This window comes from Netta rufina, assembly GCF_964035555.1.
Source record: "Netta rufina genome assembly, chromosome: 27".
NCBI lineage: Eukaryota > Metazoa > Chordata > Aves > Anseriformes > Anatidae > Netta > Netta rufina.
The window spans coordinates 4,254,018-4,264,453 of NC_140151.1; the positions used below are offsets into that span (position 1 = coordinate 4,254,018).

The window sequence follows — 10,436 nt, forward strand, 5'->3', positions numbered from 1 at the left end:
ACCCAGCACCCATCTCCCCGCACGGGGTGCCCGGGGATGTGTTGGGTGCCTGGAGCTGCACCAGGCTGGGTTCCTCCGGCTGCCCCAGGCTCATCGGGGTGGGTTTCCATCTCTCTTCCACCTCGGGGACCTTCCCCTCCCCTAATTTTTTTAATGCTGCTGCTGCGCGGGGTGAGGCAGGGCTGATTTTCCCCCCTTGCCACAGGGAAACTGAGGCAGGAGAGGGCTCCTACAGAACTCCCCCTCCTCCTGGAGCACCCCAAATACCTCTCTACCTATTTTCCCCCAAACCAGAGCTCAAGCTGAGCCAGCTGGACCCCTCGGGAGCAGCACAGCACTCAGCAGCACATCCCAGGGTGCCAAATCCTGCCCTCGGGGTCCCCTCACCCCCCCCCGCCCAAAAGGAGGTGGGATGAGGCAGACGTGTGCCTCATTTGCCATGCATAGTTCAGTGCAAGTGTTTCTGAATATTTCCGGAGGAGGAGGGTGTGTAGTTTTCACAGGCAAATCAGGAAAACCGAGGCGAGCTGGGAGCCCGCCGCCTGGAAGGACGCGGACGGTGCCGGGGAGGGTGTTGGTGCTGGGTCAGGAAAGCTGCCCGGCAGTTTTCTCCTGGCTGGAGCTCCCCAAGCCAGCCTTTGGCCTGAAACGAGGATTTCCCACGCCCAACAGCAGCCGAGGAGAAAGTCTCTCCTCCTCCTCCTCCAGAAATGACGGCAGGGCTGAAATTACCCTGCCTCCCATCCCTGCAGGTGCTCGGCATCTCTCACCTCCAGGTCCCGGGGCCGCCCGGAGAGCGAATTTGCTGCCGAAGCAGCTCCAGCCCCGGGAGCCACGTCGGGGGCAGCTCGTGTTTGACGCCCCCGGCTCACCACAGCCCGCCCGTGAGACCTCACCGACTGCAAACAAAACGCTCGCAGCCCTGTGAGACGGCCGTGGCTTCATCAGATACCTCCCCGACACCCACCTCGCGGTTCGGGCGGCCGATTTGATTTGTTCCCCTGCTCCAAAGCTGCTGGAGGAGGGCTGGTGGTGTCGGCCATCCCTGCAGCCGCCTCCGCACATGGCCCCGGTACAGTCATGCCTGGGGGTAGGAGCGCGGTGGGGTGACCTTTTGAGGTCCCCACCAGCCTCAGTGTTTACATCTTGGTGACCTTCGCAGCCCCAGATCTGCATCTGCAGCAAATCCAAGGGGCCGGGGAGCGAAGCCTCTGTTTTCTCTTAAAAGCCTCCAGATCCTGCCCCGAGCTCAGCTTCTGAGCATCCTTTGTCACCCAGGGCTGGAGGCACCGATGCTGCAGGTCCCCAGCCATGTGCTAAGCCCCGTGCAGAGCCTCCTTGAGCTCCTGAGAACCCCAAAAAGGCGGTGAGCAGGTGCTGGGCACCTCTCCGTGGTCCTCAGCCTCTGCTGCTCGGCTCTTCCCAGGCTCAGCTCCCAGCACCGAGGTCTGGGCGCGATTTCGGTGGGAAGCAGCAGCCCGCTCGCCTCACCACGAGACGCACGAGCCGCGCTATCTCCCCTCTAACCACCTTTATGCTGCCGTTAATTAGGTGAAAAAAATCTGCCCGGTTCCCCTTTTGAAAGCCCCGGCGGTCCCCGGAGAGAGCCAGCGAGCAGCGGGGCTCCTCGGCCCGGCCGCGGCACCTGCGGGCTCCCGGCACATGAATCACCGGGGTCACAAGACCGAGAGGAGCGGGGAGAAATCACCCATCAGGTGATTTCTCCGTGGTGGGCACCAGCCCGGCCCCACTGGGGCACCGTGGGGTTTCGGCACGCCGCGTGGTGAGAGCCCCACGGGCTGCCCCCAGCCCCACGGGGGTCCCCGGGGTGCGCGGCACCGCAGCGGCGGCGTTCCTGCCGTTAGTGCAGGGGCTGAGCGAGCCCGAGGCTGGGCCAGCTCTGCCTCCTTGGCTTTATTAAGGCGAGGAGCCTCCGATGGGCAGAGGTGATAGCGGTGTGGGGCGCGATCTGCATCAGCTCCAGGGATGGGACCGCAGCGTTCGGTGCGCCTGGATGCGCAGCGATGATTGTTCCTATTACCGGGACACCCCAATCGGGATGGGCTCACCTGGCCTGGGAGGCAGGCGTGTGGGACGATCAAAATAAGTGAAAGCTTTCTGCTGCAAGCTCCCTCCAAGCCCAAGCTGTAATTTAAAAACCCTCCGGAGCATCCGAGGTGAGGCGTTTGCGCTCCCTTTGGGTAAAGTGCCCCGCTCGGGACACTCCAACCCATGACGTCGAGCTGTAACCGAGCCAGCCCAACCCCCACGCAGCCGTTTTCATGCCAGTCGAAGGCTGCCCGAGTTTATTTTGGCTGCCGGCCCTTCCCCATCCATTGGCATCGAAGCGCCACGAGGAGCTGCGAGAGCGGCCGCGCGGGATGGGGCCGTTCTCACGGGGGTGCCTTTCACCCCTGCGAACCAGGCCCTGATGACTCAGGAGCTTTGAACCCAGCCTCAACCCCGCTGCGAGGCTTTGGGGTGGCGGCGATGCCCCCCGGGATGCTTTCAGGGGGGGGTCCCCGCCCGCTGCCCATCGGATGCAGGCACCGTCTCCGGTGACCCGCCCGGGGTTGGTGCCTTTTGGGCGCCCCTCCAAGAGTGGGGCTGGGCTTCCTGGCACCTTTTTGGGGTGCTGAGCAGCTCCGTGGCGGGGCGAGGAGCTGGGCCAGTGCGTGCTTGCCCCGGCTCAGCAATTACGAGCCCGAGGCTCGCCGGTGCCTGCCGGCACGGCGCACCAAACGCGCGCTCCCCCCCCCTCCGCTAGGAAGCCTGGAGTAAGCCGAGGTGTTTCGTGTTGATGTTGTTGTTGTGTTGTTTCCCTTTTTTTTCGCCGCACACGCTCGGGGGCTGAGCTTCATTTTAAGAGGGGGGGGCAGCTCCGCTGTGCCCCCACCCCCGCGCAGCAGCGGGGGCGCACCGGGGACCCCTGCGCGCCCCCAGCGAGCGTGGGAACGCGCCGCGGGGATGCTGGAGAAGGGGGGGGGGGGATGCTCGGCTTGGGGACCCCCTTTAAACCCTCAAGGGGGGCGAGAGGGGGTGCAGCGAGGTGCAGGGCCCCCCCAAAAACCCGTTGCTGCCGTGGGGCCGGGGTTGCTCCGTATCCAACCCCCCCAGCACCGCTCCGCGCCGGGGGCACCGGAACCGGCGGCCAAAGAAGGCAGCAGAGGCGGGGCCGGATCCAGACCTTGTATGGCGCTTCCCCTCGGCCGCCCGCCCGCCGCCGCCCCGTTTTTTCCCCCCCCCCTCCCCTTCTTTTCCCTCCTTGTCCCCCCCCCCTTTCCAACCCCGCAGCCGCCGCCGCGCTCCCCCGGGCCGCGCCGGGCCAACGGGCGGGGTGGCGAGGGGAGGGGAGGGGAGGGGAGAGGGGGGAGGGCTGCGGGAGGGGGGGGAGGGGGAAGGGCGGGGGGGGGATTTAAAGATGGGGGGGGGGTAGAGGGGGTGCCCTGTAAAGGATTGGGGGGGGGCCAGGGCGTGGGAAGCGGGGTGCAAAAGGGTGGGGGGCGCTGTAAAAGAGGGGGGGGTGGCAAAGGGTAGGGGGGGGTAAAAAGGGGTGGGGGGGGGTTGAAAAGGGGTGGGGGGGGGTGTAAAAAGAAAGGGGGGGGTCTGTAAAGGGTGGGGGGGCTGTGTAAAGTGGTAGGGGGGCTCTGAAAGGGATGGGGGGGCTCTCCAAAGGGGTGGGAGGCTCTGGAAAAGGTGGGGGGCTCTCCAAGGGGGTGGGGGCTCTCCGCAGTTGTGGGGGGCTCTGCAAAAGGTGAGGGGGCTCTGAAAGGGGTGGGGGGCTCTGCAGAGGGTAGGGGGCTTTGCAAGGGGTCCGGGGGGGCTTGGAAAAGGGTGAGGGGCTCTGTAAAGGGTGGGGGGCTTTACAAAGGGCAGGGGGGCTCTCCAAAAGGATAGGGGGCTTTCCATAAGAGTGGGGGGCCCTGAAAAGGGGTGGGGGGGCTCTCCAAAGTAGGGGGGGGGGCTCTGCAGGTGATGGGGTCGCTCCTAATGCAAGCGGGGTCCTGCACGAAATAGGTGTCACTGTGTTATATGGGGGGGGGCTTCAACGGATGGGGGGGGCTCGATGGATTTGGGGCCTTCCAGTGCCCCTGACCGCAGGGCCCTGTACAAAACAAAGCACCCGTGACCCCCCCATACCCCCCAAAACCCCCCAAAACCCCCCAAACCCCCCTAGATATCAAATCCCACCGCAGAGCCTCGCACCAGGGGCATCCTCCTGCACCCCCCCCGTGCCCCCCCCCGGGGGGGCTGGGTCCCCCCTGGAGCTGCAGCTCAGCCCCGCAGCTCCCATGGCCCAGCCGGCCCTGCAGGAATTGGGTAAGCGGAGCTCTTGCAACACAGCATTTTTCCATACATTTCGCTGTATAACTCGGAGGGATTTTTTTTTTTTTTTTTTTCTCTTCCCAGATAGCATCAGTTGGCACACTTCGCACGAAACCACCTAATTACCGACGCCTTGGAAGTGCCAAACTTTTCAAAAGGGGGGGGGGGGGGGAAGGAAAGAGAAGGAGAAGGCGAGGTTAAAAATCGCAGGCGACCAACAAGTGTTACCTGTTTGCCGGCAGCCGGGGCGCTGCTCCCTCCCCAGGGAGAATAAATGGGGAGGGGGCAGCCCGCTGCTGCCCCTCGCTCCCCATCACCCGGGGGGGGCATCTCCAAGGACCCCCCCCGACCTCCCCATTTTCCCCTTCCCACCCTCTGGGGTTCCCCTGCGCGCCCCCGACCCGGTTCCTTTTGGGATGGGTCTGGGGGCGCTTCCCCCCCCCTCCCGATCCGAGCATCATCGGAGGGGATTTGGGCACCCGGTAGCCGGTAGGAAGGTGCCCGGTGCAGGGCGCAGGGTGGCCGGTAGCTGGGTGCCGGTGCTCGGTAGGTGGCTACCGGGTGCAGGGAGCGAGGTGCCCGGTACCCGGTGCCCGGTTCCTGGTGCACGATGCCCGGTGAGAGATGCACGGTTGCCGGTGGAGGATGCCCGGTTCCCGGTGCATGGTTCCCGGTAGCCGGTGCAGGACTCCCGGTCCATGATGCCCGGTGCCCGGTGCAGGACGCCCGGTGCCCGGTTCCCGGTGCCTGGTGCAGGACGCCCGGTACCCGGTGCATGATTCCCGGTGCATGGTTTCCGGTGCCCGGTGCCCGGTGCAGGACGCCTGGTGCATTATACCGGTGCCTGGTGCAGGACATCGGGTCCCCGGTGCCCGGTGCAAGACACCCGGTTCCCAGTGCATGATGCCCGGTGCCCGGTGCACCCGGTGCCCGGTTCCCGGTGCATTATACCCGATGCCTAGTGCAGAACACCCGGTTCCCGGTACCCGGTGCAGGACACCCGGTGCCCGGTTCCTGGTTCCCGGTACCCGGTTCCCGGTGCATGATGCCCGGTGCCCGGTACAAAACACTCGGTGCCCGGTGCATGATGCCCGGTGCAAAACATCCGGTGCTCGGTTCCCGGTTCTCGGTGCAAAACACCCGGTTCCCGGTGCCCGGTCCATGATGCCCGGTGCCCGGTTCCCGGTTCCCGGTGCAAAACACCCGGTTCCCGGTGCTTGGTGCCCGGTTCCCGGTTCCCGGTGCTCGGTGCCCGGTTCCCGGTTCCCGGTGCCTGATGCCCGGTGCCCGGTGCAGGACCCCCGGTGCCCGGTACCCGGTACCCGGTGCCCGCTTCCCGCTGCCTGCTGCCCGTTCCCCGTGGCGCGCCGGCCCCCGCTTCCTGCTTTCTAATGTTCCATTGTGCGGAGCTTCCATTGTGACGTCTCGGCCTCGGCGCGGCTTTGTCTGTCCATATATGGGCAGCTACGTCACGGAGCGCTCCCTCCGCCCGGATAAAACGGGCTGCGGGAGTCCCCGGCGGAGCAGTCGGGCAGCAGCGAGGATCCTGCGAGCGGGGCCGGCGGCGGAGCAAAGCCAGGAGCGAGCGGAGGGGGTTAAAAAGCCGCCCACGGCCGCAGCTGCCCCACCGGATCGCCCCCTCCCCACGAGGAAACCCCGCCGGGACCCCCCCCCCCCCGCCCCCCCCCACCTCACAGGACCACCCCCCTCCGGCCCACGCCCCCCCCCCCACCCCCTCCCCGCGATTTCGCAGCCCCCCCAAATTTCGCAGCCTCCTTCCATCCTCCCCTCCACCACCCCCCCCCCCCCCCCGCCCCAACTTTCCTCCCGTTGCATGCTCGCCCTCGCCCGGATTTGCCACTCGGATGTTGTCGCCTCCGGAGCGGAGCTCGGAGCCGCGGTGAGCCTGCCTTTTCCTCCAGTGCTATGACAGGCAAACTACTGGAGAAGCTGCCGGGGACCATGAACACTTTGCTGAACCAATTGCCTGACAATCTGTACCCGGAGGAGATCCCCAACTCTTTGAACATCTTCTCCGGCAGCAGCGACTCGGTGGCTCACTACAACCAGATGGCTGCAGGTAAAGGGGGAAGGCAGGCGGGGGAGGCGGTGGGGCGAGGAGGAGGAGGAGGAGGAGGAGGAGGAGGAGGAGGAGGACGCCGTGTGCGGGCTGGCATGGAGCCTCGGAGGGAAGGGGAAGCGCCGGGGTTGGGGAGCGGCCCCCCCAAACCCCCCCCTCCGCGCCCACCCACCCCTTTCCTCGCCCCGGCTCCGCGCGATCGCTGCCTCCCCTGCCGCAGGGCTCCGCGCAGCGCTGCCGCCGAGCCGCCGCCGCAGGTACGGGGACAGCGGCCGGGGCTCCGGCTCCGGGGGGAGGATGGAAAAGAGGAGGAGGGGGGGACACGCGGCCGGCAGGACCCCCCCCCCCCCCCCCCCATACACCCCTCTCCCGGCAGCTGGAGCCCACCCCTTGGCCCCGCTGGCGGAGCGGGACCCCCCCGCGGACACGCGTGGCCGTGCCGTGGGGTCCCCCCGGAGCGCTTTGGGGGCGAGATGGGGGAGCCTGAGGGGGGGGGGGAAGCCCGAAAGCTGAGAGGCGGCGGCGGCGGTGGGTAAGGGGAGCCCCCCCCCCCGGTTCACCCCGCTGCCTCCGGGGGCCGGGGCCGTGCCGAGCCGAGGCGAGCCGGGCTAAAAGTCGCTCGCGTTCCTCCTTGCGCGGGGCCAAGTTGGGAACGGCGTCGGTGCCCCCCCCTCCATCGCGGCGGGGGTGCTCCGCGGAGTGCCCGGCGCTGCCGGCGGGGAGGATGCCCGGGGTTACCGGGCTGGGAGCCTACCTGTAGCCGCAGGTACCTCCCCTCTTTCCCCCCCCCCGGCTCCCCCCCCAGAGCCCGGGGGGGCGGCCCCGGCAGCCCGGAGCCGCGGAGAGGGGAGGGGGGGGGCGGCGGGGGCGGCCGCCCGGCTCCGTTCCCCGGGACCCTCCGCAGCGAGCGCCGCAGCGCACGGAGAGCCGAGCCGGCACCGCGCCGGTTGCCCGGGAGAGGGGGGGAAAAAGCGAGGAAGAAGAGGGTGGGGGGCGACCTTAGAGCTGGGGGGGGGTTGTGGGGGGGGCTCGTCTCGCCGTATCCCCGCTCCCCCAGCCCCTCTGCGGCCCGCCCGGCTCACCGTGCCCCGCTTCTCTTCCCCCTCGCTCTGCAGATAATGTTATGGACATTGGCTTAGCGAACGAAAAAGCCAGCCAGGAATTGTCCTATTCGGGGACTTTTCAGCCCGCCCCGGGCAACAAGACTGTGACCTACCTGGGGAAATTCGCCTTCGACTCGCCCTCCAACTGGTGCCAGGACAACATCATCAGCCTGATGAGCGCCGGCATCCTGGGGGTGCCGCCGTCCTCGGGCGCGCTCACCAGCACGCAGAGCTCGGCGGGCAGCATGGGGCCGCCGCAGGGCGACGTGGACCAGATGTACCCCGCGCTGCCGCCCTACTCCTCCTGCAGTGACCTCTACCCGGAGCCCGTCTCCTTCCACGACCCCCAGAGCAACCCCGGCCTCACCTACTCCCCCCAGGATTACCAGGCGGCCAAACCCGCCTTGGACAGCAACCTCTTCCCCATGATCCCAGACTATAACCTCTACCACCACCCCAACGACATGGGCACCATCACGGAGCACAAACCCTTCCAGAGCTTGGACCCCATCCGCGTCAACCCGCCCCCCATCACCCCGCTGGAGACCATCAAGGCCTTCAAGGACAAGCAGATCCACCCGGGCTTCGGGGGGCTGCCGCAGCCTCCCCTCACCCTCAAACCCATCCGGCCCCGCAAGTATCCCAACCGGCCCAGCAAGACGCCGCTCCACGAGCGGCCCCACGCCTGCCCCGCCGAGGGCTGCGACCGCCGCTTCTCCCGCTCCGACGAGCTCACCCGCCACCTCCGCATCCACACGGGCCACAAGCCCTTCCAGTGCCGCATCTGCATGCGGAGCTTCAGCCGCAGCGACCACCTCACCACCCACATCCGCACCCACACCGGCGAGAAGCCCTTCGCCTGCGAGTTCTGCGGCCGCAAGTTCGCCCGCTCCGACGAGCGCAAGCGGCACGCCAAGATCCACCTCAAGCAGAAGGAGAAGAAGGCTGAAAAAGGCTCGGCCGGGCCCCCGCCCGCCGCGCCCCCCACCGCCGCCGCCGCCGCCGCCACCACCTCGCCCCCCGTCGCCCTCGCCCCCGCCGTCACCACGTGCGCCTGAGGCATGGCACGGCGCGGTGACACCCTTTTTGCACTGGTGCCGGATGGATCGGGGCTTCGCCGGCGTCCCGCTCGCCCCCCGTGGCCCCGTCCTCGCCAGCGGGATGCTTGCCGGGACCCCCCGTGGGCCGGATCCGGTGGATCCTACACCCAACCTGCCCGGGATCCCGCTCCGGATCCGACCCCAGCACCCGGTTCCCAGCCTCTCGGGAGCACGGTGGCCGCGCTCCCGGTGCCCGCACCCGCTCAGCCCCAAGCCCCGCGGCCAGGCTGCCCCCGGGGGTCGGCACCGCACACACGGATCCCACCCGCTGGGAGCCAGCCCTGCGGGGGCCGGCGAGCGGCACCGTGGCACCCTTGGGTGCCCGGGCAGCCAGCCCCGGCGGGGTCGTGCCCCACACGTGCTTTTCCCACCCGAGCCCCCCGGCTCGGCGGCGGAGGTAAGCGGGCTGCAGCGGCGGGGGGCGAGCTCCCGGGCGCTGGGCGGCTGCTGCTGGGCTGGCGAGAAGGTGCTGGGGGCGGCACAGAGCTGTCCCGGCAGCAGCTTGTTCCTTTTTCTTTTCCTTATTTTTATTTTTATTTTTTTTCCTCTCCAACAGAAGGGAAATTCTTTACAGAAATGCAGAAAAAAACAAACAAAACAAACCAGTATTTTGCTGAATACTTTTTATAATGTGAGATATTTTTATTTTATTTTATTTGGTCACTTTAAAACAAACCAACTACGGAGGAGAAGAATCAATTAGTCCTCTATTTTATTTTATTTTTTTTTCCTTTCTCCTTCTGGTATGTGCATGTCATTGCATGACTGCTCTGATTTTTTTCTTCTTTTGTTTTAATAAAACTGTGCTCAGACATTTAAGCTAAACTAAGCAAAAATAATAATGACTTTAAAAAAAAATCTTTGTTGCCAAAAGGTCGTGCTATCCAGGTTTGATGTCTGCATGTGAAAAAAAAAAAAATTTAAAAACCTACAAAAAATAAAGAGAAGAGAAAGAATGCAGTCTAATTTATGTGAACTGAAAGGAACAAAAAACACAATCAGGTTTAACCACACAAACCTAAGGGAATGATATTTTTTGAAAGACTTTTGTATAAAGTTGAGTACTTAGAGAAAAAAAAAAAAATCATACCAGATGTAATATATTTTGTGGATGTTTTTATTTCTTGGATTTATAGTACCTTATACTAAGGTTAAAAAAAAAAATTATGCTTGATATTGTGAAAAGGTGATAATTTTCACACACATTTCATTTGCTCATTTGTCATGTTGTAATGCAAATATGATAGTTAATGCATACAGCATTTTTAAGGGAAAAATCAGAAATATTGAACTGATGTATTGTTGTACCATTTGCACTGTGAGCAAATGCTAATGCAGTAAATATATTGTGTTTGCTGACAATCAAATTCTGTAGTAAATATCTTTATTTTACCTTGCTTAAAAATATCTATATTGGTTTGGAGGAGAAAAAAAAAAAAAAAAAAGAAGTCTCTAATATGTAAGGAGAATGTTAAAATGGCTTGCTTGGAATGTGTAGGATGGTAGGCGTTGTGCCTCTTTACAGATGACTTTGAAATCTGTTTGTACATTTTCTAGTGTTGTATTTGATTATTTTATTTATTTTTTTTAATCTTTTTTTTTTTTTTTTGGTATGTTTTTTTTTTTTAAAATAACCCGACCTTTTCTCAGTCCCCTCTCCTTCAGTTCTGTTCGCAGGACAGCCCGGTGGCAGCAGCGACAGCGCTTCGGACCCCGACGGCGACCGGCTCCGTCCCCGTGCCCCCATCCCCGGCTTTTTGGGGACCTCCGAGCCCCCCCAGACCCACGCCACGGCCGCCTCCTCTTCCTCCTCTTCCTCCTCGCCCC

The 10,436-nt window shown here is 63.8% G+C and overlaps 1 protein-coding gene across 1 annotated transcript; it reads left to right on the forward strand.

Annotated features, from left to right (window-relative positions):
- Window positions 1-6,220: 6,220 nt before the first annotated feature.
- On the forward strand, window positions 6,221-9,976 carry EGR3 (early growth response 3). Its single transcript, XM_084302192.1, has 2 exons — window positions 6,221-6,406; window positions 7,522-9,976. Exons 1-2 carry the CDS (start codon window positions 6,253-6,255, stop codon window positions 8,565-8,567), a joined length of 1,200 nt encoding a protein of 399 aa, XP_084158318.1. The 5' UTR covers window positions 6,221-6,252; the 3' UTR covers window positions 8,568-9,976.
- The last annotated feature ends 460 nt before the right edge of the window (window positions 9,977-10,436 follow it).

Bases quoted from the DNA above. Each gene is read 5' to 3' on its own strand.
- EGR3 (XM_084302192.1), top strand. From the start codon at position 6,253: ATGACAGGCAAACTACTGGAGAAGCTGCCGGGGACCATGAACACTTTG. The intron at 6,407-7,521 runs GTAAAGGGGGAA...CTCGCTCTGCAG, and splicing joins CTACAACCAGATGGCTGCAG to ATAATGTTATGGACATTGGC.